This window comes from Manacus vitellinus, unplaced genomic scaffold (genome assembly GCF_001715985.3).
Source record: "Manacus vitellinus isolate BGI_N305 unplaced genomic scaffold, ASM171598v3 scaffold_99_pilon, whole genome shotgun sequence".
NCBI classification, from domain to species: Eukaryota; Metazoa; Chordata; class Aves; order Passeriformes; family Pipridae; genus Manacus; species Manacus vitellinus.
The window spans coordinates 591,836-619,123 of record NW_021940916.1 but is presented as its reverse complement, the minus strand read 5'-3'; the positions used below and the strand labels follow the sequence as shown (position 1 = coordinate 619,123).

Here is a 27,288-nt window from a genome sequence, read left to right as displayed (position 1 = left end):
GCCGAGCCCGCCCCGCAGCCCCTCACGGCACAACGTGCACGCCGGGGCCATTGCCCGTATTCAAGATGGCGCCCAAGGCGGTGATTCCCATGCCCTGACCCCACTCAAGATGGCGGCTCCGGGTGTCAATCCGGCCTCCTTCCCGCTCTGAAGATGGCTCTCCAGGCTTCCTCCGCCTACCGATGGCGCCGCGCACTGGCGCGTCGCCTGCCCGTGCCGTCAGGCAGCATCGGCCTCGCGCCGGGCTCCAGGGCGCCAAACCCGGGAGGCGGGCGCGTCCGCCCCCCGTCAGGGTGACAGCTCCGTGACCAATGGGACGCCGGCGCGGGCGAGGCGGGCCAGGCGGCGCCGCCATTTTTGTGAGTCTTAAAAAAAAAAACCCAACGGAGCGGTCGCGTGGTTCCCGCTATTGCGCGCTCGCCTCGGCTCCCGACGGTCCTCTCGCGTGCAATGGACGGGTGGAGTCCCGCCGGCGCCGCGCCGGGGCCGCGAGGCGCTGCCGCCGGGCCCCTCCCGGGCTGCGGAGGCGCCGCGTCGGGGACCCGCGGCGGGGGCTGGGCGGTTACTGTGGGGGGCCGCGGGCGCGGCCGGCGGCGGGCGGGGGGTCTCGTGCTGGGCGGCACCCCCCAGACCCTTCCCGCGGGCGGTGGGGAGCGGGGCGGCCGGGCGACACCTCGTTGCGGCCCGGTCCCGCGTTGCGTCCGCCGCTCGGGGGTCCCGGCCGAGGGGAGGGTTTCGAGCGTCCCGGCCGGGGGGGGTCGGGGGGTCCCGCCGGGAGCCCTGGCGGGGGCGGCGCGGCCTCGGGAGCGCCGCTGGGGGCGGGCGGCGGCCCGGGCGCGCCCCGCGGGGGCGACGGGGCGGGGCGGGCGCAACTGGCGGCGGTGATTACGGCGCGACTTCCCTCCCATGCTCTGGCGCTTCCGCGGGCGGGGGCGGGGGGGTCTCGCCGGGCTTCCCTTTTGTGGCAGGGTTTGGTCGCCAGGTTTCGCGGGGCGGCGGGCCGGGCTCCGCCGCCGCCTCACCTGAGCGCCGCAGGTACGGCCCCGCTCCCGCCGAGCTGCGGGAGGACGCTCCGCTCCGCGGCCCCTTCGCGGGGAGTTTCCAGAGCGCAACTTTTGTCACGTCGATTCCTCTTTAAGCAGCGCCCGGCGGGGCCTCGCTGCGGCAGAGTTGGCTCTGAAGCGGGTGTTTTATCAGGGGATCTCTCGAAAGCGAGATCTCCGTGCTTCTCTCATCCTGTATGGCGTAGTTTTTTTGTGATCTGATTTTTTGTTTCTTCTAGCGCTCCGTAGTTAAAATATTTCTGAAGGCCTCCGAGTGAGCAGTTTGTTTTCCCACAGCCATAAGTACGGGAAGCCCAAATTAGTGCCTTCTCGCTTTCTGCCTCGGAACACTGGTCTGGGGAGAATTAGGCATAGTCACATGTCTGGGTTTTTTTACACACTGAAAAAGTGGCGTCTCAGTGTTGTTTTCATCTTAAACCCCATAAAAATTGTGTATCTTACGATTTTTGCAGTCCAGGATCGCTCTACTGCTTTTAACCAGTTGCTCACCATGTTGAATGATATTAAAAAAAACCAACAAAAAACCCCAACAAACCAACAAGTTCTCAGCACGTGAGATCACACATTCTAGTGGCAAAAATCGGTTTGATGTCAGCTGTGGTTCCTGGGAAGGCTGGTGTTCTGTGCGTGTTAAAGTAGTGCTGTTTGAATGTAGAAGTTTTAGCGAAACACGCGAGTCTCAGTTACCCCTCCTCTTTTGGAGATCCTGGTGCGGGATATGTTTACCCTGTAAAAGTGTCCCCTGTCTCCTGCTGAAACTTCAAAAGCTGCTTCAGAGAATGGTTTTAAGTTTTGCCGAGCTGGCAGTGAGCAGCCCCCTGGCTCCAGGCTGCTCCCGTCTCCTTCTCCCGAAAATGATCTCGAGCCGTGCCCGAGTGATCCCCTTTGAATAAGTTGCTTTGTTAAAACACGCGAGGAGTCCGAAATGCTGCTTTGGAAAATGACCTGGAGGTTTTACTGGTGCTGCTTAATTTTTCCCCTTATTGCGTAGGAATTATCCATTATTCCATAGGAAAAAAATAATTTTTATGAAGGGCTTTTTTGCATGTTCTTTCGGAACTGGGAAAAGTTTTAATCCCATCCTGAAGGCTGATGTGCATGAGAGGAGAATGAAGCTTGGGATAATTTACTGAGGGGGTGTGTGAACTGGAAGTATGTCTCACATTTGAATAAAAGTTCTGAAATACTGTGGAGCTTGTTTCCTGTGGTATTTGTTATCAAGTGGGCTGCAATAATATCCCAGGAATCGATAGCTCTTGGCAAATAAAACAGCTCTTCCTGTTGGATGGTTCTAAATACCATTCCCTGCTAAGGCACTTTATGTAAAACATTTCCTGTGCGAGAGGCCCACAGGAGGAACAGGAAGTGGGAGAAACTGCTGGGGTAAGTTGGAGAGTTTGGGAAACCTGGGACATCCTGTGTTCTGGCTGTGCTTGGTTGGCAGTAGCCGTTCTGAGGTTGTGGAGACGCCTGGGTTAATGTTTGTGTGTTCAGTGATGCTGGCTCCTTGAACTGCTCCCTGCAGATGGGTTTCATTAGTTCACTGCTGCTGCCCCTCGGGTGCAGCCAGCCCGTCTGCCCTGCGGGTGCCCGGCTCTGGGCCGTGGAGCGGTGTCAGACACGGCCTCCTCCGAGCACTTCCCTGGAAAATGCGGAACTATCGCGTGGCTTCCCACAGCAGCCGTTGGGTTGGGCTGTGGCTCCAGCTGCAGAGCGCTGGGTTATGATGACACGGCAGGTTGGGGGGAAGAGGAAGTGTGAGGAGCTGAGCTGGCTCCTGCTGGGGCTCCTTGGTGGAGCTGGGGACGCTGGGACGGCCTAATGAGATCGAGCAGGATTTAATTCCCTGAAAAGTTATGAACCGTTGCAAGAGGAGAGGGAGGTAAGAACTAGCAAATGCAAGTTCTCTCACATTAACTCACCATGTCAAGTTGTTCTTGAGTACTCCAGGTTTCATAGTGCTGGTTCAAGAACGACTGCCCTGCCTGCCCTGTGTCCCCCTGCTCTGTGGAGCTGCTGCAGGTCGGTCAGCCGGCCACTGCCGGGCCCTGTGCTCTGCAGTTACAGGCAGCTCTGTGAGAGGGGGGAAGCGGGCAGGGCTGTGGACATGGCAGTCCAGAGGGGTCGTTTCTGCTCTTGGTTTTGTGTTGATGCTTTGCAGGGGGTTGGAGTTTATTAAAAAAAGATGCAATCTCCAGTGCGAGGGTATAACTGAAATCCTTAGGCTGTCCTGAGCACTTCCACAAAACAGTAATGTGGAGGTGCTGTAAGGCTCTGGGAGATTGTAGGCAAGCATTCCAACTGCACTGGTGGAAGATGTTGCTCTTAGGTGATGTGTGTTGTGGTGTAGAGAGTTCACTGCTGACAGGAGCTGGGTTGCTTGAGGTACAGCTGGTGCTAATTTTCATCTTAGTTAATCAGAAAGTCTCATTTTAGAAGGTTTAAGTGTCTTAGGTAGAGTTTAACGAGTGATTTTTGCTAGACTTGATAGAGGAATCCTGTGTAGGGCGTACCCCAGGTTGGGACTGCCTGTACATCCCCTGCTGTGGCTCCAGCAGTGCCTGGAGGGCTGCTCTGAGCCTGGAGGGCTGCTCTGAGCCTGCCCCAGCTCCTGCTCCACGGGGACACAGCCAGGCTCTGTCCCGGGACCGCTGGAGCCCTGGTGCTGGTGTCTGCAGCTCTGCTGGAGCTGCCCTGGCAGAGGCTCGGGGGTGTCAGGGGGACAGGACCCGCAGGAGGGGATGTTGGTGGCAGAGCTGACTCTCTTCCTCTCGGTGTGGTCAGACGGGGTTGCATTGCTGGGCTCGGGGTGTTCGTTCCTCCCCCCCAGGCCCTTGCAGGAGGAGCAGGCGCTGCCATAGGGAGTGGGAGAGCTACAGTTTTCTGGCACTGCTGGGTCTTGGGTCTCCACCATCACCATCTAATAATTTTTCTTTGTATAAACTGTCCTTGGCTCACCTGCAAAGACAACTGTGCACTTTGACTTGCTTTTTTCTTACTACTGTAAACTATGCTGGATTTTTGTGGCAAACCTATCTAACTTTTTTAATCCTTTTCTTTCTTTTTTCTACAGCATTGTCCAAGATATAACAGTTGGTACAAAGGTAGGCACTTCTCACTTTTTCTCTCTTTTTACACTGCTCAGCATCTGACCTAGTTTTAGCCTTAACAAATGTAGATCTTCAGCTGTAAAGGGTTATTTCTGGTACCACGTAAATTGGTTTTAACCAGAAGGTAATTTAGTTTCATGTGCATTTAAAACTTATAATATGGCTCAGCATTTAGCTCTTGGCATTTGGACATTGATTATCAACTTTATTGCATTTAGGAACAGTCTAAAATGTCGAGCCATGCCTGTTACTCGTGTACTAGACAGTGCTTCTCCATGGAGAAACTGATCCTTTTCCTTTGGAGAACTCCGTTTCCTTCGTTTGTGTGAATTCCTGTTCAGTTATATGTCAGAAATCCTTCTGCCACAAAAGGGAGCGTTTAGCTGTTGATTTTTATTTCCTGCTAGTACAGCAAATATGACCTTTGCCTTTCTAGTCTGAGGTTTGGAAAGCGCAGCCTTAGCCCTAAACTCAAAGTGCTGGAAAGGAGGCTCCTTATCTGCTGCGGGAGGCAACAAGGGTCAGCGCTGGTGCTGTGAAATGCAGGGCTGGAATGTGCAGGACAGCCTGGCCCTCCTTGCCGGGCTGAAGGGCTGGCTTTGACTCGATGTAGCTCTGGGGTCAGGACTGCAGGGAGCTCAGCCCCGTGTGAGTGCTGGCCCTCGGTGAAGCGTCACCGGCCAAGCGCCGGAGTGACCGAGAGCTGCCAGTGGCCTTGGCGGGGCTGGGGAAGGGGTGCCTGGGGCAGAGAGGCCGAGGGATGGGGCTGGTGGAGCCTGGCAGTGCCACGGGAGCCTGGCAGTGCCACGAGCCGGGTGTGAGCATCGCACAGAACTCGCTGCTGGCCAGGTGGAAGTACAGAGCGAGCTGTGGCTGCAGCTCAGCACAGGCAGCTTTTGGGTCTGAGAAGCATTAAATGCATGAAGGGGCTCTAAGGGCTGTAGGGGGAAAGGTTGCTCCAGCTTTTCCTCCTATGTGAATCTGAAATTTGAATTAGTGATAGTGTCTGGTTCTGGCTGAGAATGCTGCCTGCTGCAAGGAGTGCAGTTTGCCATCGGATGCAAGGAGGAGAGGCTTGAGCCTGGACCACAAAGGTTAGTTAATAGTTCATAGCCATTATGAAAGGTGGACCAAGGCATCCCTTGATGCAGTTTGCTCTGCTTTATTGTTTTAAAAGGCAGGCTGCTGACCTTTTATTTTATTATTTTTCACATCCTTAACTTACATATTAAGAGTATTCACACCCACTTATTAATTTTTCTGAGATCTTAGTTTAATTTAGTTTCTTAAGAAGTCCCCAGATGTCCTCATGGCTCACTCCTTTGAGCACTGTACTGCCCAGTGGTCTTATTTTTAATCAGGTGTAATTGTAGTAGCCATTCCTGGCTCCTCAGTTTAAAGTGTGTGAATTTGTTTAGGAAGCTCATTGCTATTCTGGTGTGGGGATTCCTGATGCACAGCCTTCTGGAATGTCCTGCAGATTAGGAACACATGATATAAGACTCACTTCTTCCCATAATTTCACTGCTGTCTGAAGAGGAAGTGTGGCCCTAAGATGGAGGCCTGAGGTGCTGCTTTGACCCTGCAGTTTCCTCTTCCAAGTAGTCTGATCGAGGTCCCTCTCTCTTGTATCTCCTTGCCCTCTGTTTAATTTCCTTGGATATCACTGTTCCTTCACACTCTTAACAGTCTCTGAGCAGGACTGACTGACTAGAGAGAGGATGAACTGTGACATGTCCTTCTTTAAGTGAAATTGCATTTTGGTGATTGAAAAAGTCTCAGAATAGTTTAGGTGCTGAATAGTCCTGTAGTTTCTTGCTAAAGTTAAACTCTGCTTGAAAGATTTTGCTTCCATAAACCAAAAGTGCAGTTCTGTGGTGTTTGAGAAGTTAATTTTTAAAACAGGCTTCGCTGGAGTGTGATAGAGACTGACTGCATAGAAGTGATTTGTGGTGAAGCCAGGATCTTTGCCATGGGAACCGTAATTATGGCTTCAGGCAGCGGGCCAAGAATGTTGTGAGGAAATTCCAGTCCCCTCCTATGGCTTTAGTTAGAGGCTGCAACAAGCTGGCTCTTGTGGCCTCCCAACAGGCGTGAGCACACATGGGAGCCACATGTTGGTGGCAGGGGACATGGGTGGCAGTGGGTCAGCTGGGTGTGCCAAACAGCTCCATCTCACCTGAGAGTGCCACACGCTGCCTTATGCACCTGGGTCTTGAATTTATGTATCTGCTCATAAAATGGTTGTAGAAAATACTGGATTTTAAGCTCAGGCTTACTTTGCCCTAAACCTGGGACGATTTAAAAAAATAGGAAAATAACACATGACAGTTACTCAACTGCACCTTTTTAATCCCACAAGTGTAGGGATAGATTCTGATCTCTGACTCTGATGTCTCCTTCAGGTACTGTCAGACTGGAAAATGCAGGTGTGCTGGTGCCACGTTTGTTGTTCTCATACCAGCAAGAAGGGGAAGCATTATTTAATTTCAGATTCCCCATGGCTCTGCTACAGCTCCTTTAAGCTGTGCTTGCTTGGGCCGGTGTTTGAGCCGTCCCATCCATCAGCCCTCTGACAGGTGGGGCAGAAATGTCCTTCCACAGGTTCTGTATTCCTGGAGTGACTCATCCAGCAGTATTTCTCTCTCACAGGATTTGTGTTGAGCTTTGCCAAGGCCCCCTCTGCTCCATGGCAATGATTTAAAAGCTCAAGGTTGACGGGTAGTTAAGTTTCAGCTTGGGAACAGTAGATCATAAAGCCTGGGTGTGTACTGCCCTACAGAGCCAGCATGACTGCATTGCTGTAGCACTTGGAGTTTAGGAATTTTGGGCTATTTAAACTGGCCACACCTTTTATTTGCTCAAAGGGCAGGTTTGTTTCTCAGGGTGTCTCCATAGTAGCAAAGACTGAGAAAGTGGGGAGGGGCTGGTGGATGAGTGGGTTGAGGATCCGGCTTTGCTGTGTGGCTGGTGTGTGCTCGAGCTCAAGGCAGCTTGTTGCCAAAGCTCAGGGTGTGAGCAGGTGCTCTCGTGCAGCACTGGAGGGTCTGTGGTTTTTAGGACCTCCAGGGCTCGTGTGTAGCCCACAGAAACAGTGCCGGCGCTTGCAGCAGTACCATGGTAGGGACCTGCCCTGCTCTGACCAGTCACCCACCTTCAGAGGGGCTGGGGGTGTGTGTGTGCCCAGTGTGCCAGTGGGGATGCCAGTGTGGAGCTTGACGTTGGCTCCTCTGGAGAGGTACCAGCCTGAATCTTGTCCAGGCACGAGGGAGGCTGTAACAAGTTTTGAAAGCCCAAAGTGGCAGGTGACTGGTGTTGGCTGAGCAGAGTGTGGGTTAAAAATAAGTGTCCTCTGCGCCTGCCAGATAGGCTGATGCCCCTACCACAGGTCCACTGTGTCCATGGAATATGCTGACTGCTGGGTTGAATTTAATTTGGTTAATGGTATGGAGCTTTCTTGGTACATCAGCCATGAGCAATTTGGTGAACTGAATTGAACCCAACTCCTTTGGTTCTGATCAGATGATAAATTTTGTGTCCAAAGGGTGAGTGACACTGAGCTGGGAGCAGCATCGTGCTGTGATGAGGCTGCAGGGTCTTGAAGTTGCTTTGTGTTGGCCTTAACTTCCCAGCATCCTGATGGGGATGCAGGTGTGGTGTGTGTTCTTCAGAGGTGTTTCACAAAAAAAGTTGGCTCATGGTTTGTGTTTCTGACCCAAATTGGAATGTTTTTCACACAACTTTTAACTGACTGAAGAGTGCTGGAGGCAGGAGAGGGGAATAGAGGGAGAACATAAGGGAGCCTTGCTGGATGTGAGCCTTTGGTGGGAGATGAGGAAAACTGGCATCCTTCCTAGTAGTTTAAATTTAGTTCCATTCTTGAATCTCAAATCTCTCGCAAAAACTGTTGGAATGTAACATGAGTGTGATGATGATGTCATCAGACTGGATTTCTCTTAATAGTTCCTTCACAGAGATTTGAGCTGTGAACCGAAGGATCAGAGCGTTCCTGCGTCCCTCTGGGACTGACCTCGGACAGCCCTCGATGAGCTGCTCTGTTCCTCCTGTGCTCAGAGGCATTTTCTTGCCTCTTTGATCAGAGCAGAGGGTTTGCCTGAGCTCCTCAGTGATCTGTGTCATTTTTGTGAAAATATCACAGTGGTCTTTTGTTGGCTCCACAGTACTTTTCCAGTCACAGGGGAGGTGAAGAGCAGTGATGCCCACGTGCTCTGGCTTCTTGCAGGACAGATTTTCTTTGGTTTCTTTTCAGAGGGGGGTTTCCAGGTGCAGCTCTTCCCTGCTTTGCTTTCTGTAAGTGCCTGTTAGCTGATGGCCTGTTAGCCTCCATAATCCACCTTTTCCCTCACAAGTGCTGCTATCCTGTGTCTGTCAGAGCAGTGTAAGATGCTCCACATCCAAAGGCAGGGAACGCTGCTGCTCTGTAGGGTTTTCTCAGTGAGCTGGGGAGAGAAACAGCTTTTTGTAGGTTTTGGGCTTGACCAGCCTGTGCCTTCTGGCCTTTCTGGTCATTGCCCCTTTCCTTCTCATGTGCCCTGTCTTTTTGACGTTGCTTTAATTTTGTTTTCTATCTGAAAGTTGATTAATATCACTTGTTTGACTTTAAATGAATATTTTTGTGATCGTTCACTTTGTTTTCTAGCCTTTTGCACAGGCAGGATGCAGTTGACTTACTGTAATCCATTTAAAATAAGTGCTGGATCTTAAGTAGATAAAGGATTATATAGGGCAGCTGGGAATTTCTGTAGCACTTCTAGGTATGCTGGTAGAAGCTGAGACAATCTCTGGCCTCATTCCAGAGTGTGGTAAACCAGGTAAAATCCTGCTGGCAGTGAGGCAGCACGTAGTGTATGTGAATGAGATGTTGCTTTTTAAGATGTGAAAGCTTGTACAGACTAAAAATTCTGAAGACTTACTTGTTAAAACTTTAAAGCAAAGCAAGGCTTCGAGTTTGGGTGGTGGTCAAAAAGATAACTGGAGAACATGTGAAATGTTAAGTTGTACCTTGCCTCCCTCTCCATGGCTCAGAAAAGGGAACGAAGTGTTGGCAGCAGAGCTGCCCCAGAGTGTGATTAAATTAGTGCAGCTTGGGCAAGGGGCCTCCTGTAGCCAGGAGTGTCAGGCCAGAGGAGGCTGCTGGCATGGAAACCCCTCCCGGCAGGGTTTCCGTGGTGCCATTGTGCTGCTCCCTGGGGATTTGGGTGGTGGAAACAGCCCTGCTCTGCTCTAGGTAGGATCTGGCAGTGTAACTCCAGAAGTGGTGGTTGTTTTCAGTCAACAGGAAGAGGAGATTTGTTAGTTCAAACGAGGAATTTGATGTGCTGCAAGCACGCTGTGGCTTCTGTTAATCTTGTCATAAAAATACCAGCTGCAAACGAGTGGCTGAGCAGAAATGTCAGCATAATTAATGCCTCTGTGAGCAGGGATGGGAACTGGGGGCTGGAGAACCATATCTTGAAGTGCAGCTGGGCCTCCCCCAACAACTCAGCAAATGCAGCAGGGAGAGAAGCAGTGCTGTGGGTGGATGTGGGTGTGAGCACTGAGCACCCACACAGCCCTTGCTGGGTTTGCTTTGTTTTAAACCTAAATTAAATTACATAAAACTTTGGAATCAATAACTTTTCTGCTGGCTTTCCCAGTATAATTCAAAATACCCAGTGGGTACGTTGTTAGTGAGAAAGTCTTCTAAACCTGTTTAACCAACCAGACTTGCTTTGGTTCCTCTGCCTCTACTGAATTGGGTACTTGGTATGAAGCATTTGAATTTATGCTGTGGTTTTACAGAAACTCTTCAGAGTTTTTAATATGTACAGAAAGAACAGACTAGACGAGTCTGGAAAGAGACTGGTGATCCCTGCAGTGTAAGGGCAGAGAGCTGATCGAGGCTGCTGAGCACCCACTGCTGGGGGCAGGGTCATAGAGAACTGGGTTTCAGTTTGGTCATTCCAAAAAGGAATGATTTCCTGTGGCTATCCAGTATCAGCTCCAAAAGGAACGGAGGAGGAACACACGCTGATGAAAAGTCGTGGTCGATGCAACCTCCTCGTGCTGGGCACTGGGCTGGGCACTGGGCTGTGTGGTGTGGGGATGGCAGCTCAGGGTAACCCCTGCAGCTCCTTGGGGCGCTGGGTCTGCTCCTCCTGCACTTCAACAGCCACCCCTCTAAAGGGAGATGTGGGAAATAACTTTGCTGTGACTGTGCAGTACTACATGTACTGTCTGTAAACTTCCTTGTGTAGAGAAAAGACCTTGGAATAACTGCGGTTGGCTACGGCAGTCTTCCCTCTTCGTTTGCATGTACTTCCAGCTGGGAAGCTTACAAATTGGCTGCTGCTGCTTTTGATGTCGAACAGTCATCCCCCTCTGCCTCCCGGCTCTGGTCACAGTGGGCAGCACAGGCTGTCTCCGAGATAAGAGGGGAGTGGACTGGAAATTGCTCTCGTTAAAGAGACACAGACACGACATGGACACGGGAGCCCAAGCCTGGCTGCAGTGACATCCTTATCACAGGGCCTGCCAGGAAGTTCTCAAATATGCAAAAAAATGTTTACTTTAAACAAGCCATTAGGAAAGTTAAATTCAGGGAATAGAAATTCTTTCCGTAATAGCATAAATGCTTGTTTTTCCAGTTTCTAGTTTCCTAGGGTTGCCTCCATGAGAGCCAAGTGTGTGGCCTGTTCTCCTGGAGTTTGCACAATGGATTGCAGGAGTTACCCAGTATGCTTGCACGGACACACCGAGTTGTACTGGAAGACCTGGGGTTCTGGGTGTGCAGAATTTTACAAGTTAATATTTAGAAACATGTTTTAAAGTGGTGAAGGCCCGTTAAATCCTGATGCAAGGGCTTTCCTGAGGCCAGAACCACCTGTCTGTGTGGGTAGGACTGTGCTACCAGGTGGATCCCAGGCCATGGGAAGCTGTACCTGGAGTGGCTGCAGCAGTGTGGGCACAAGAGTGTTCTTACAGTTAAACTGGGGGATTTCTTTTAGCCTTGGATTTATGCCTTGATTTGAGTCATCAAAGGATGGGCTCACAGTCTAGTAGCCTCTCAGCCCAGCTTGCCTCTTGCTGTACTCAGGAATCAAAGTGCTAATTAGACCAGCTGTTAAAAGGCCCGTTCCTAATGACTGCACCAAGGGAGGAGGAGGAGGAGGCCTCTGTGCACAGAGCCTTGGTGGGACCTGGTCAGTGCTTGCAGGTGACCAGCAGCAGCACATGAACCACAGTTGGGAACCTGGCCTAATTCTCCTCTTTGGGACATCAAAGTCCTTGAAGCCTCTTTGAAGAGCTGGCAGTGAGTAGTCAAACAAGAAATTCAAGATTTGAGGGGGAAAGAAAAAAAAACCAAATTGTGTCTGTAGCTGGGTGTTCTGGGGTTCTCGGTGACCTACTTTCCCAGCCTGTTTGCTGGGAGAGTGTGCAGAGCTTTTCTTCTGCAGAGATCCTGTTTCTGCAGGTGCCACCAGATACAGGGCATGTGGAAGATAAGGGTTTCTGGTGCCACGGTGTGGAGCGGGGTGTGTTTCCACCAGGGTGGGTGGGAGTTAGCTGAGGCAGGGATGAGCTCTGAGCTTTTCTGTATGATGAAAGCCTTTTAGTGTGGCATTTCTGTGGAAGAGTAATGTAGAAAATGATGAGAAAGTACTCTTATGTGTTAGATCTGTAGTATCATGCTCACTCACAATTTACAATGGGATTTGAAATCTTCTGTGAAACTTGAAATTAAGCCATGCTGATTGTAAGCTGTATTGTGTATGCAGGTACAGATTGTGCTAAGAAGTCATTTGTAGTCACGTTTACTTTTGTCTTAGTGGTGTTTTTCGTGCCTCCTACTTGGGTTAGACCAGTCCTGGTCAGTTGAGGTGGTTTGTGGGACTTTCCGGGGAATGTTGTTACCAGAAGACACCTTCCACCAGGTCAGGGTGCTCTAAACCCTGTCCAGCCTGGCTGTGAACACTTCCAGGGATGGGGCACAAAGTACATAGCTTTGGTTCATAACTGCCAAGTCATACCCAAAGAGTTTTGGCAGCTTCAGAGTGAAAATCCTGGGGCTAGGAGCAGTCAGAAACCTGTTGTGCTGGGTAGGGCAGGAGAAGGTGCCGGTCGGTGCACGGCGCTCGTGTGGTGGCTTCACACAACTCAGCAGCACTCTGGCCCCAGGATCCCTAATGCTGAGCTGAAAAGAGATACTGGACAGTGCTGCTCCATTACCAAACTGGATCTGACTGATACTTAATTCATGGAGGTGAGCCTCGCTGCCCACTGTCAGTGTGTTTTCACTTACACTTGTGTTCAGCTCCTCTCCAGCTTTCTCTCAGCTGTTCTGCTTTAGGAGTGCCTGGATAGAATTGAGTAAAATGCTGTCTGTTTACCTTCCATCTGTTCTCTTCCAGCGGGGACCTGACGAGCTTTTCTCTCCTTGTGTTGCTAATGGACCCTTTATCATGAACAGCAACGCTGCTTCTTCAGGTAATATTATGTAGAAACAAGCACAGCAATTATTTCTAAGTATTGCAAGTACTGTGAGGAGATCTGGATTTTCCTACCTAGTTGTAATTTTAAAATCTCTTAATTTTTCGTACTTATTAGGCCTTTGTAGGACAGTACTAAATAATAATAATAAATTTCTGCCAAGAACGCCAGGCCAAGTGGAAAGGAATAAAGCAGCAGTCTGGGGTTAGTGGCTCAGGCCTGCACTAGAAATGTGGGTGGGTGGGTGTGTGCTGTAAACAGGCTGTGAAATGGCCACTGGAGAGTTGATTCCATTGCAGTGGCATTCAGCTATGTCACTCCCATCGTGTAATTTGGGGGGAAAAGAGAGCAAAACCATGTGTCTTCAGACTCAAGTTAACTTAGACTGGAATTTCTCTGTAATAGAGCAGTAACTGGCTGGGGAGCACAGTCTGTGTGTCAGCATTTGGGAAGTGTGTGCTTGTTCTTCCAGACCCTTCTCATCAGCAGTGACTCCTGTTTCTTACAGATAATGGAAATGACAGCAAAAAGTTCAAAGGTGACAGTCGAAGTGCTGGGGTCCCATCCCGAGTAATCCACGTCCGTAAGCTCCCCAGTGACGTCACGGAGGCAGAGGTCATTTCTCTGGGCTTACCTTTTGGCAAGGTCACCAATCTTCTAATGCTGAAAGGAAAAAACCAGGTATTGTCTCCATAATTGAAAGCAGGGATTGTGTCAAAGGCTCGATGAGTTTGTCATCAGGAAACCAGCTCCAAATTGTTTAAACAACTGCCGTGTGTTAGGAGTCAATAACTTCTGCATACTCTTATTTTACTTTTCTGTGATTATCCTATGAGCTGTAGAAAATACTATTTTCAGGCTGCAGAAGGAGCTCAGTCCATAATTACAGGTTGTCACTTATAATTAGCGTTAGGCCTGGTTTGGAAATTGCAGACCAGGGAATTATTTGAGCAGCAGTGTCATGAGTTGGCCTTTTTCACTCGGGCTGGCTCGGCAGCCAAGTTAGCAGCGTGCAACGTGGCCTATTGAGGACACCTTTCCAGATCCAGCAAATGAGCTGCGTGAGGCTGAAACACTCTTGGGTAATGCAGGAGGTGTGCACTAATTTGGTAACTAAAATTGTCTTGCAAATTAAGGAGTAAAAAAGCAAGTCAACTTTAATCATTGCTTAAAATGATGTCTTTAATCTTAATTATGGAAAGGTGCCTCTGATATATTGCGTGGTGTGATTATACATAAGTGCTTACTCACTACAGTCCCTTACGTTTGTGTTCTGAGGGAGAGAAGCCCCTGAGGGTGCAGAGCAGCGAGGGGGCTTCCTGCCCTGGAGAGAAGTGAAGGCTGGATTGTTGCTGTATTTTTGTGTTCTTGCAGACACTTATGTCTAAATACACATATGGAGATCTTAGGGTGACACTGAAACTATTGCATTAGATCGGTCTGGAGAGGGAAGATCCTCATTTGTTCTGCTTACAGTCAGCTCTTAAACAGTTCCATATGTGTAAGTGGGTTGTGAAAATCAGTCCTGCTATGGCTTCGCTGGAGGTTCTGCTCAGGGTGACCTGCTGCTGTCCTGGTGTGACGTGTCTGTGTTGGGTTTGACTCCCCAGGCTTTCATAGAGATGAACACAGAGGAGGCAGCCAACACCATGGTCAACTACTACACCACGATCGCTCCCATGCTCCGGAGCCAGCCCATCTACATCCAGTTCTCCAACCACAAGGAGCTGAAGACAGACAACTCTCCAAACCAAGCAGTCAGTTTGTTCTTTGTGTTGTCGTCCCAGGGTGGGGGGACAGTCAGATCTCAGCTGGTGGTTTGAGATCCAGGGGCTTGGGTAATGTCTGGTGCTTCAGGGCGTTTGTTTCTAGTGTTGGAAAGATTTCTGCAGAGTGCAGCCCTGATGAGGCAGAGCTCACCTGTGGTGGAGCACAGCCTGGTGCAGGTAGTGCAGCTTCAAGGCAGCAGCACCTGAACCCAGCAGGTCTTCAGGCTCACTCTGGGCCCTTGAAGGTTTCTATGCACCACACACTCTGCTGAGGGGAAAAAGTTCCTGTTTTCAGCTCAACTGCTCTTGGCAATCTTGTAGGACGGGAACACTGGAAAGAAATTCAAGTTACTTGTGGGTCCTTATCAGGGATGACTGCCAGTACATCCCCTTTGCCTCCTCTCCCTTTTCAGGATCAGAGCACCCAGTGCTGTGCAGAGAGAATGCTGCTGCTGGGTGACATTGCTATTGGTGCTCTCGCAGCTGGAGCACATGTGTGTGAGAGGGCTCTGCAGGAACACCCCCAGGCAGTTCTCACTCCTGAATCCCTGTGGCAGATATGCATCAATCTTTCAGTCTTGTCAGCTTCTCTAGGATTCTGGAGATGGTGTTTCACCCCAAAAGAGCCTCATTTTTCCCTTTTTATAAATAATGGGATAATTTTGCTGCATCTGTTGATGCTGAGCAAGGTTGATTTAGTTTGCATTTTTGCATTGCCCTGACTGGTTGGGGTGGTCTGTGTTGACCCTGTTTCAAATGTGCCAAAGCTGTGGCGTCGGCAGCCTTGGGAGCAGCACGGGGCTGTCGTGCTCGCTGCTGCAGCCGGCTGGTTGTTCACGAGCAGGAAGCTCCAGGAGGGCTGACAGTGTGTTCTTGCAAGCAGAAGTGTGGGTCTGACAGGGTGTTTGGTCCTGCAGCGTGCCCAAGCAGCTCTGCAGGCCGTGGCCACGGTGCAGACCGGGAACCTGGCGCTGGCAGCCACGGCTGCGGCCGTCGATGCGGGAATGGCGATGGCTGGCCAGAGCCCTGTCCTGAGGATCATTGTGGAGAATCTCTTCTACCCCGTCACTCTGGATGTTCTGCATCAGGTAAAACACGTCCCCACAACTGCTTGAGGTTCCTGGAGGAAGGGCCAGCAGCACCTGGTACATTGTTGTATTTGCAGCGTCTCTGGTTTGCGTTTGTACAGCGCGAGTTCTGAACAGAGCTGTCAGACTTCTCTGGAGACCTGACACCTACAGGAGATTGGTCCCACTCTGGCCAGACTTTAATTTCCAGAGGTTTGATTCCTGGTCCACTTTAATTAGATTGATTACAGTTCCTCAAGTTCTCTTTAGGTTTTAGCAAAAGTAGCTGCACCTTGTCCTCACGCCAGGGCAGAGGAAACGTACAGTGTCCAGGAGCCATTTAGGCAGTGGCCAGTTTGGAAAGTTCCCACTGTCTGCTGCAGTTCTTAACTTCATCTTCGTGTTTAAAATGCACGCTTGACTGCATTAAAGAATCCTTGAAATTCCTGGAAAAGGTCTAGTTTGTGAAGGTATTTGTGAATCTTCCTGTGTAATAACCCAGAACAAACAAACTGTGTTTAGGGGGCGGTTCAATCACTCTGGTGTGTTCTAGGCTGATGCCCAGGGTGTGGTTTAAAACCTTCAGTGTTTCAGTTGAAAGTTGACAGGCTGAAAAGATGACTGTTGTTTCTGCATGTGATAAGAGATCAATATGAAATTATGTTACTGGTAATGTGATAACAAGATATCCAAATATTATCTTGCAGATTTTTTCCAAATTTGGTACAGTCTTGAAAATCATCACATTCACAAAGAACCACCAGTTTCAGGCCCTGTTGCAATATGCTGACCCCATGAGTGCTCAGCATGCCAAACTGGTGAGTGCTGCACGCCTGGATTGCTCTGTCGGGTTTGCCTTGGTTAATCCAAGCTCAGGTGGGATGCTGGCATTGGGATGTGCTCAGAGGTGCTGCTGGGCTGGCACCAGCACTGCCCTGAGGGCAGAGCATGAGTGGGAGGGAATTGCCCCCACGTGCAGCGTGGGTGGCTCAGGGGCTGCCAGAGGGGCCGAATGAGGAGCGCTGGGATGGCCTAACACCTCTCTCCAGAGAGCACTTGCTGTGAGCTTGGTCTGAGTGCATTTGGGTGAGGACTGGTTTGCTTCCTCCCAGTCTCTAGATGGACAGAACATCTACAACGCCTGCTGCACGCTGCGCATCGACTTCTCCAAGCTCACGAGTCTTAATGTGAAGTATAACAACGACAAGAGCAGAGACTACACCCGCCCAGACCTGCCCTCTGGGGACAATCAACCCACTCTGGACCAGACCATGGCAGCTGCTTTTGGTGAGAGTTTGGGGAGTGGGAGCAGAAAAAATCCAACTGGGGTGTGTGTGTGTGTCAGTGTGGGAAGGGGAGGGGGCGTCATCCTGGTGTACTGGGTCAGAACTTCAGCATACGGCGTGACTAGGGAGGAAAAGCTGGAATGGCCGGGGGTCGGAGCAGTGCAGGACGGGCGGGTCTGCCGCCACCTGGTGCTCGCCCTGAGCACTGCGCGGGCTCGGCGCCTCCTGCAGCGAGGGCCTTGTGTCCCGGTCACAGCTCACCCTCGGGGCTCTTTCAGGGACGGCGTCCTCAGAGCTGTTCCGGAGCAGCAGGGTTAGCAGGGGAATCGTTTCTGTAATCTCTTGAAGTTCAGTGTTACACAGGAGGCATTTTTGAATTGCTGTTTGCGTTTTAGGGTTTAGCTTTAAACTAAATGTTTGTGTTGAAGAACAGATCAAGACATTACAGATAACTTTAGGCAGGTTTAGGTTAGATATTAGGAGAAGATTCTTCCCCCAGAGTGTGGTTGGGCACTGGAACAGGCTCCTCAGGGAAGTGGTCGCAACACAAGCCTAACAGAGTTGAAGAAGCATTTAGACAATGCTCTCAGGCACTTGGTGTGATTGTTGGGGCTGCCCTGTATAGGGCTAAGAGTTGAACTCAATGATCCTTAAGGGTCTGTTCCAACTCAGAATGTTCCGTAGTTTTGGGAAATGTAGCATTTTCCTGCTGTTGTATGTCTTTGCATAATGTATATGTCTTTCCCAGGTGCCCCAGGAATAATCTCTCCTTCTCCATATGCAGGAGCTGGCTTTCCTCCTACTTTTGCCATTCCTCAGGCTGCAGGTACTGTATTTCGTAAGTTGGAATTTTACGTAGGTTTTCTGTTGTTGAAACATCTTGATGTTTTAAGTCAAAGTAGTGGTAGTTTTTCTGGGGTCAGCCATGTAAATTCTAAATGCTGGCACTTGGGTATGGACGGGACTGGTGTTCCAGTACATCACCTCAGCTAGGAACATTGTGTGCAGCTGCAGCACCTCTGGGCAATGTCCTGGTGACAGGAGGAAAATACATGAAGCAGGATGGGAGAGACAGTAAAGACAGGGTTTAAAATAATTGAGGGACATGGGGAAGAGATACAAGTTCTTGTGCTTTGAATTTCCTCGTGGGATTGCAGAGGTTGGTTAGTGACCAAGAGTCTGAGATGAAAGATGGAGGTGCTGCACACTCACTGGAGTGCCAGTCTAAACAGGCTTTGCTGGGGCTCTCAGCATTCCAAGCCATGTTGACTTTCTGGGAACCTGATGGAATTTCCTTGCTTATGACAGACAAGCACAGACCAGGCTGTTGAGGCAATGCTGTTTTGGTAACATCCATCCCTGCTTGGGAAACAAGAAGGGCTGTTTGGGGGAGTAATCCATGGAATTGATCACTGGCAGTTGTTTCTCGAGCTCTAGAGCTCTTGGCCTTGGAGGGCCAGTACAGGAGGAACAGCCCAGGAATGCCTGTAAATGCAGCTGCAGTGGTTCCCGTTCAGGAGAGCTGGGTGGGGGTGGCACAGGGTGCCTGGTGGTTGCATGCATGGTGAGAGCACGTTGTGCATGCCCTGGTCGGACGGACCCTCCCCACGCCCTGCGTGTGACTCCTGCCCTGCACAGCAGAGCTGAGGCTTTGTGCTCGTCCGCTGCTTGTGAAACGTGTGAGAGTGCTGAGGAACCTGCTCAGCACCGGGCACTGCAAAGGCAAAGCCTGTTAGAAACCAGAACATTTCCTGCAGCACCAGAAGCGGAGGCTCCTGTTGCCCTTAGGATACATGGTCACTGTTGGGAATGATGACTTGCATGGTTCAGAGAGTGCTGTTCTCCCTTCTGGTGCAGCAAATACACTAGAGTACATGCTGTTAATTCTTTACCGGTTAATATTCTTTAATTTCCAGGCCTGACAGTTCCAAATGTTCCTGGAGCACTAACTCCTTTGGCTATTCCAGCAGCAGCTGCAGCAGCTGCAGCAGGACGGATTGCCATTCCCGGCCTGGCTGGGGCAGGGCACTCCGTGCTGCTGGTTAGCAATCTGATCCCAGAGGTTAGTGCAGTCCTAACTTTACTTTTTTCTCCTTCCTGTTATCTCTGCTTTCACTTTCTGAACGTGGATTGGGCTGAAATTCATTGAAAGTGAAATCCTGCTGTACCCAAAGGAAGCGGCACCGCTCGAGCGGTGCCCGCGCTCTGCCAGCCCCACGTGCAGAGCAGAGCAGTACTCTAGTTCTAGTTGCTGAAGGGAAATGGGAAAGTCCATCTCAAATTGAAATTGCTCTTCCTTGGTTCAACACCAAGGATGCTGCCTGCCTGCTCTTGTCCCCCAGAGACTACAATGCCTGTCCCTTCTTCCCTTTTCTGTTTGGAGTCTCCCTGCCATTCCCATGGAATAGTGTCATTTGGGTCACAGAATAGCCATGTCCATTCCTTTTCCTTGGCATGTTGTAGTTTTTTAATACATTAATTCAGAACTACAGAGAGGCTTCATGCTGATCTTTGCTCTTTCTGTGTAGTGTCTGGATCCCTGCCAGCTTGACTTTGTACCTGTGCAGTATTTCCTCTGCCATGTGCTTGCACATTTCCCCCTTCCAGGATTTCTGGAAGTTTTTCCTTAGTTAAATCCCTTAACAGCTCACAGTTTACATTTTCAATTCTACTTAACTGAATGAGTTGAAATATTTGGGTTTCTTTAAAAATAAAGCAAGCAATAGTTGAACAAACATCTTCTTTAATGACAGACAGCTTCATAAGGGAATTGGATACGGGAGGCTTGGATTTTCCTTCAGTCAGCCCCTGGCTCTGGTTGGATTGAAAGTGTAGAACCTCTGGTATGCAGCAGAGTGATAAAGCTCTGCTGAGGAGCTGTAACTGGTGGGACTGTGCACACACGTTAATAGCACTTTGCAAAGCTGTAAAACTTAACAGTGCAGAGTCACCACAAAACCTCTTTGGATCAAAGGGGAAGCCTGGATGTGATGAATGATCAAAATGTTTAACTCTGGATGAGATGAACCAATTGGATGATGTTTCAGACTGCTCTTACCTGTCATTGCTGTTCTCTCCAGAGCATGAAATAATGGCAGGGGCTGTGGAACAACTTTGGGATTTGCTGCTCGTGTTCCCTGGGAACTGCTCTGCCATTCCAGGGACTCTCATCTCTGGCTTGTTCCATCATAAGTCTTAATAAGAACTGGCATTGTTATTCCTGACCAGTGATGCTGCCAAGTGTGTGCTCCAGGGATGCTCTTGGGTGCCTGGATGGCAGTGGCAGGACAACGGGTCGTGCTGCACCTCTTGATTTCTCACAGCCCCGAGCAGTGCCAGTGGGGACAGCTCTGTTCAGGCAGGAGCAAGCAGTTATTTCATGCCCTGTGTTTTTTGAGGAGCTCTTCACTCTCCATCCAGCTTGTCTTTGGGCTAGAGAGACTTTGGGACTTGGACTGAAGCTGTAAACTAACAGACATGAAACTTTTTCCATTGCCTGTATAATCAGTGTTGTAGAAACTTACCTGTGCCACAACCAGTTAGTAAAGAAACAGTATTGCCTGGAGTGACTGCTCTGCAAATGAGGTGTCAGTCCCTTTATCCAAAGTGCTTACAGCAGGCCTTGGAGGGGGCTTTTGGGGCAGTACAGCTGCTCATCCAGATGATCTGTTCCCTTAAAGCAGTGCTTGGTATCCGTGGGGGATGTCCCTTTTTTCCTGCCAAGTGCTGTGGCACAGGTTGCTTCCTGCAGTGCCTGGCCCTGGAGCAGCAGATGTGGCTGTTTGTGACTTGGTTCATGAAGTCATTTCATCCAAGGAATTTGTGTAAATGGAGAAAGTCTTTTGAGTTAAATTTTAGGGAATGCCACTGTGATTGAATTGGGTGTTGCAGCCTGTGGAAGTCACTCCGTGGGGATACTGTCTCTTACATCTTTGTATATCTGAAGTAAAAATGCCTTTTCTTTATCATTGTGTTCCACTAGGTAAAACCTATTAACTGTTTCTGTAAGCGAGTTATTGTATGTAGAATTCTATAAATCTGACTGATGGAACACTACATATTCCTTATGTATTTACTGACCTGTGTTTTTTGCTACTTTTTTCTTTTCTCCCCATCCCTGAATTTTTTTTCTTCCCCTGATCCGGAATTTCTTTGCCAACTGACTGCACGGTACTTCTGCTTCCTGTTGTTGCTTGAAACAAAAAATAAAAACATTCCCCTTCCAAAAAAAAAAAAAAAAACCAAAACAAAAAAAAAATAAAAACCCTGCTCTTCGGAAACCAACCTGCCCTTCAATATTAACCATCTTGAAAACTTCATCATCCATCAACCAATTTCGCCATTTCCTGCGGGGACTCTGCCCTTCCTCGTTGTGGACGATTTGTGCAACCTCGCTCTCCCCTTCGATTCCTTACCTCTTCCCTGTCCCTCCGCTGCCTTGCTCTGCTGTTCTCTAAAGAGAGTTACACCCCAATGCCTCTTTATTCTTTTCGGTATGTTATTATTCACACTTTTTATTACCTTGTTTTTCATTTATTTGAGATTACTTTTTGATACTTCAGAAATGTACAGTTTGCAGTTTGCCATTTTTTTTGAATGCGTAATTTTGGTTTTTACATTGTTTATTTAGTTTGCTGTTTAATTTAGTTTGCCTTTGGTTTTGGTTCAGTTCTGCATGGGTTATTGCTTTGCATGTCTTTGATAAGAGTTTTAAATTGTGAGAGCATGCAAAATTGTCCAGTCTTCTGGCAGTAAGATTTTGGCTTTTCGCTGAAACCCAGTGTCTTTTCTTTAATGTATTGTTCCATTATTATTCTGCTATGTAAGAATTCCCTTAATTAGAGCAGAATACGTAACCGTGGTTGAAATGAGATCAGTTCTGGTTGGGAATGGATTTTTTTGCTGTTGGATTGATTAGCTGATGTTAAGCTGAATGAGAACTTGTTTTGTTTTCCTATCTAAGACTGTTCTTGTTTACTCCCTCTTTGAAGGAGTCTATGGTGATGTGCAGAGGGTGAAGATTTTATTTAAGAAGCAAGAGAATGCCCTAGTTCAGATGACCGACGGGAACCAGGCCCAGCTTGGTAAGCTTGGGAGTGTCAGACTCTGGGCAGTAAGAGACAAAATGGGTAGTTAAAGCTTTAATACTGGCACTCTGTTCTCTTGCAAAAGAAGACCCAAAGCCTGCACATGTCTGTGGCCGTGGGGCAGCTGTGGGGCAGGGGTAGCTCGTGGGTGCAGGAGGGAAGCAGACTAAGAACACAGGGAGTCTGAGGGACCCTGCAGGGTGTGATGTCTGCGAGGGCAGGACTAGAGTGAAATTCTGGCTTTGAATTCGTGTCTGCCCAAACCTGAAGTGCCCCTGCAGTCAGGTGTGTCCTCCCTTGCAGCCATGAGCCACCTGAATGGGCAGAAGCTGCACGGGAAGCCCATCCGCATCACGCTGTCCAAGCACCAGACAGTGCAGCTGCCTGGCAAGGGCCAGGAGGAGCAGCGCCTGACCAAGGACTATGGGAATTCTCCTCTGCATCGCTTCAAGAAACCAGGCTCCAAAAATTTCCAGAATATCTTTCCCCCTTCTGCCACTCTTCATCTGTCCAATATTCCGTAAGTACCTGCTGGGGATGTGGCTGAGTACCTGAGTACTGGAGTGTTTGCAGCTTCTGTCTGAGTGCAGGCACAGGCAGCTCTGTGCTGCGGGCAGGAGAGCTGCCCCAGCTCCCTGTTCCATCTCCTTGCCATGCCAAGACGCTGCTGGTAGGGAGTTTAGAAAAGTCTCTGATGACAATTAGTTTTTTGAGATTAACTGGGTCTGTCAATGTCCTTTTGACTGGAAACACTATTTCTTTCAGACCCTCAATAACTGAAGAAGATCTCAAGATGTTATTTTCAAGCAATGGTGGGGTGGTCAAAGGATTCAAATTCTTCCAGTAAGTGTTTTGTGTCATGTCCTCTCCTTACACTGGGCTTCTCTATGTGGGAAGGGTGGAAGTACTTAGTTCCAATCAAATCCCAGCTCAGGCTCAAAAAGGTGAGCAGAATCCTCACTAATGCAGCATTTGACTCTGGAATAAAGAATTCCTGAGTAACTTTGGTTTGAGCACTGGCTGAGAAGTTGGGCTGTATGTGCTTGCTACAGAGATACTCCTCTGTGTAGAGAGTGAGTGTAGTGCAAGTACCTGGAGGGGGTTAGTTCTCTGCCAGCCCCATCAAGTGCTGGATGAGAGAACTTGGATCGAGTTGGGGAAGCTCCTGCACTGGAACTGAACATGCCTGAAACTTGTGTCTTGTCAGGAAGGACCGTAAAATGGCTCTGATCCAGATGGGCTCTGTGGAAGAAGCCATTCAGTCCCTCATTGAGTTCCACAATCATGACCTGGGGGAGAACCATCACCTGCGTGTGTCCTTCTCCAAGTCCACCATTTAGAGCTTGGGAAGGCCTGAGACAAAATGGACTTGACTTAAAACCTGTGGGGCTCAGCCTTGACCTTAAAAGGCTGGACACCAGAGTTTCAACTTCCATCATTCCAGAAAAAAAAAAAAAAGCCACTTTAAAAATGCAGCTGAAGTGACCTTAAAAGACCAGAGATTTTATTTTTTTAAAGAGAAATCAGTTTACCGGTTTTTAAAAAAAAAAGAAAATTAACTCTAATTCCTCTTGCTAACCTTGCGGTGATGGGTAACAATCTTGACTGTTCCAATAAAAATCACAAGTTCAAGTTTACACTATGGAACCTGCTCTGGGAAATTCCCCTCCCCTCCCCTCCTGCTCCTCCCCTAAAAAGCAGATCCCAACAAGTTTTATCAGGTTTCACATTGATGCCTTTTTTAATTTCTTTACCCATCCATGCCTTGAAAGACCTAAAACCACTGTGTGAATTCACTGTAGCGCCTTGGAGTCAGGATTGCAGTGACCAGGAGCTCCCAACCCGCCCAGCACAACTCTCGGTCGCATTGATCCCACCTTACTTGTGCACCTGCTGTCCTGTGCCTTAAACCTTCTACTTCTTGGGGGAAACATCCGAGCGGCAGGGAGGGGATGGGCAGAGCCGAGGGGGAGGAGCAGCTCTGGCCACCATCAGCTGGGGGAGCTGGCAAAGTGCAGGAAGGAAATGCTGGGCTGGGACTCGGGGCAGTCGTACCCACTGCCCGTGAGTGCCTCAGTCCCAGCGTGTCTTGTGCCGCTTCCCAGCCTGCTCGTGGGTCACTGCCACCTGCATCTCAGGTGGGAGTCACCCGAGACCCTTTGTCAGCTCGGACCAGAGAGGTCTGGGTGGGGGAGCGTTCCCAAGGCCAAATCACATTCCAGTGTCAGGAGCGAGCCCGCGGGCTCTGCCCTCACAGAGCATTGGTGAGGGACAGGAGAGCCCCTGTGGGACACTTGAGAAGATGAATCAGAGTTTGTCCAAATTGTGTGTGTATATACCTAAACGCTTGGCTAGGATTTGGAGAATCCTTGGATACCCCATGATTAGAAAGGCGCCTGCAAGGCACCTTCGTGCCCCTAATTGGAGATAACGAGGCCGCTGTAGCTCCGCCATCGTTCTTAGAGCATGTCTTCAGCATTTGAGCTTTTGTTTGAATCCTTGTATTATACTTTGATGCCGTTGCTGTCCTCTGTGCCTAGCAATATTTCCAGTTGACCAAATATTCTAATCTCTTTATATGCAAAAGAAATAGTTTAAGTACCTTTTATAGAATGATAAGATGGTATAAACGTAATCTAAATTTACTCCTTTGTGGTATTACCCGTGTATACTGTACTTTATTTTCTTTGTTTTGTAATTGAAGCTGTAGGGCAGGAGTAGTTTCCAGGCTGAGGTCGTGGCTGAGGATGAGCAGAGCCAAGGGTGTGAGAGAACGAGCACAAACAGCTCGGGAATGGAAGGAAAAGGACCCAGGCTAAAGATTTTACCTTTTGAACCTATAAGCCCAGATATTGTTCTAGGAAGGGAATTTATTAAAAGTAGAATGCAGCAGATCGGTTTTTCCCAATGATACAACCATTTTTTTTTTTTATTTTTTTTTCTGGCTTACAACTCTTTCCCGGGCCATTCTGCCTTCTATTCCGTGTGATCCAATGTTGCCTTACATTTCCCTCTAACCTGCAACCTGTTCGGATGCAAAATAACAAGAATCTTGTACTTTTTTTCAGGGTTTTTCTGCAAATTGTGGACCAAAGTTTGTTTTTTAATTGTCTTAGTGTTGCAAGTTCTGATTTCCTTGCTTGGTGTGGGAGCTCTTGACTTGCCTAGCACTGAGTGTTTGGAAAAGTCTTAACTTTCTGTAGTTCCTCCCTGGACTCTCAAGGATATGATTTATGCTGGAGAAGTGTGTGAGGTCCGAGTGGGGGCCCGGCTGGGGCTGTGGTGTGCTGGGTCCCCCCAGTGACAGCATTGCCCCAGCTGCTTTTGGGTACCTCTAAATCCATACTGGAGCCGGGGACCTCCCCCTGCAGAGCTCCCTGGGGCCCTGCCAGTGTCCTGTGCTCAGGAAGGCACATCTGGGGGTCTCGGTGGCTGTCACCTCCTCCCCTCCCTGTTGAAAGACCCTCGAGGGGACCCAGCCCGCCCAGCACAGTGGCACTGGGTGACCAGTCAGTGCCCCCATCACCCTCCCCCAGCGCTGGGGAGGCTCCCGGGGCCGGGCCCTGGCCAGGACACTCTGGGTGTCCTGTGCAAATCACGGCTGGATTGGGGTAACCGGGCCCCGGCACGGCAGGTGCTCCCTTCGGATCCTGTGTTTGCATGTAAAGAATGTGAGTAACTAAGGGTGTACATATTTATAATTTTTTTATACCTGTTGTAAGACATGAGGGGCAGCAAAACCCAGTTTTTTATGGTGACCAGATGTATTGTATATTTTGATAACAGCAATTCCAGGTTCAGTATTGTGGAAGGTGGGTGGGGAGGGGAAGCGTACACACCATCAGAATTCCATTGCCTCTTTCAAAGAATGTTTGTAATGCAAAAAGAAAAGAAATTAAAACTACTTTATAACAACCTTTGTACCTTTCTGTAGCTCCATTATTTCCTGTTGAGATTGTAGAAGCAGTTGGTGCCCAGTCTGTACTTGTGCTTTCAATAAATTCTTCTGTATCCTTCACTCCTGATCTTCCTCCTCTTTATTGTGCCTGTTTTGCTTCTGATTTTTCCTTCTCATGTAATTCCAGCTGCCTCATTTTATTTAACTTTGACTCTTCACACACTCTGGGCTGGCAGCTGTCCCTGTCTCTGTGGAGCATGGGATGGGGTCTGGCCCTCCAGCCCCTCGGTGCTGGGCCAGAGCCCTGAGGCTGGTTGGGCCCTCACTGATGTTCTGCCTGTGTCACACTCCAGCACTTTTTACTTCATGTTCCTAAACTTTCCATATGTTCTGGCTAATATCCATGAAAAATAACCCACTTTGAGTCAAACCCTCCTCTCTGTAGTCCTGTGCTATAGCTGTGGGGCTGGATGTGCTGTTCTCCATCCCGTGGGAGGAGGTGCAATTCCTGTTCCCTCCATGAGCTCCCAGAGGAGCACGGTGCTTCCTTAGGGATCTGGTTCCTTACCTGTGTGCTGAGCTCTGCTCGAGCCCCTGTCCAAAAGTCACCCTGTGTCCTGGGGGAGACACAGTCCCCACCCTGAGCTGCTGCTGTGGCTCTGCTGTCCCTGTCCCTCTGTGCTCAGCCAGCATTAGGCTCCAGCACACTCCACAGGCCTTGGGCCCCAGGGTTACCCAGGGGGTCTTGCTGCAGCCAGGGACTGCTGAAAGGGGCCACTGTTGCTCCTCGAAAGTCTAATGGGATTTGTAGCAGCTGCCCCTCCTGGTCTCGGTGCACATGTGAAAGCTGGACCGAGCGGGCTGTGTTGCTGCCCCGCAGGAGTGAGCAGGATCATTGCTCCTGGGTTGGTTCCCCGAGTTCTCTGGGGTCCAGCCCAGGCTTTGCATCCATTCCCGGCCCCTTGGACACTGATCGGCTGCTGAAGGATCGATGGGGGCAGCGATGGCCATGGACGGGGTCCCCATGGGAACGGCGGCGGCTCCCGGGGGGGCCGCATCCTGCCCCGGCTCTGTTCTGGCATCCCATCCCACCCCTTCCCGCGGCAAACCGGGGCTGTTCCAGCGGGAGCGCGCACGTCTGCACCAAAGGGCTGTTCCAGCTCCTGCCCAGAGCAGCGGGAAGGAACTCACTGCAGAGTGAACACCCTGAACCCCGGCCTTCCCTGCACCCCCGGCCCCGCTGGGTACAAACAGGGAATTGTTTACCAGCAGAAACGCCAAAGCAGAAGCCCCAAATCGGGGATCCCTGGCTGAGGGCAAAGCGAGCCCGGGGATGGGGGGGCGCGGCCGAGCCCTTTGTGTGTCACGAAGCCGGGGAGCCCTTCCCTGGTGCTCACCCGGGGACGGGCTGGGGGCAGAGGGTGTTCCCGGCGGAAATGGTCGGGACATGGGACACGGGTGGTCCCGGGGCAGAGTCCTGGCCGGAGCTGATGAGGCGGGGGCTGGCAGTCCCTCCT

At 50.0% G+C, this 27,288-nt stretch overlaps 2 protein-coding genes across 5 annotated transcripts in view; one reads left to right on the top strand and one right to left on the bottom strand.

The window, feature by feature from the left end:
• The first annotated feature begins 417 nt into the window (after positions 1–417).
• On the top strand, positions 418–25,891 carry PTBP1 (polypyrimidine tract binding protein 1). Of its 4 annotated transcripts, none has more exons than XM_029965359.1 (15): positions 418–458; positions 4,138–4,168; positions 12,586–12,661; positions 13,173–13,345; positions 14,275–14,421; positions 15,351–15,521; positions 16,208–16,318; positions 16,613–16,787; positions 17,535–17,612; positions 18,703–18,848; positions 21,246–21,279; positions 21,778–21,870; positions 22,177–22,393; positions 22,639–22,716; positions 23,081–25,891. In XM_029965359.1, the coding sequence occupies exons 1-15, from the start codon at positions 451–453 to the stop codon at positions 23,211–23,213; spliced, it is 1,671 nt and encodes a 556-aa protein (XP_029821219.1). In that variant the 5' UTR covers positions 418–450; the 3' UTR covers positions 23,214–25,891. The 4 variants fall into 4 exon arrangements, with proteins under 4 accessions (XP_029821219.1, XP_029821220.1, XP_017942098.1 ...); XM_018086609.2 differs by lacking the exon at positions 418–458 and adding an exon at positions 2,802–2,946 and having other exon boundaries at positions 17,571–17,612; XM_008928269.3 differs by lacking the exon at positions 418–458 and adding an exon at positions 2,802–2,946.
• Positions 25,892–27,164: 1,273 nt separating this feature from the next.
• The window catches only part of PLPPR3 (phospholipid phosphatase related 3), an 8,248-nt gene continuing 8,124 nt past the window's right edge, over positions 27,165–27,288 (bottom strand). Inside the window, exon 7 of the mRNA XM_029965344.1 lies at positions 27,165–27,286. Within this exon, the coding sequence (XP_029821204.1) occupies positions 27,165–27,286 (122 nt within the window). The remainder of the gene's footprint in view (positions 27,287–27,288) is intronic.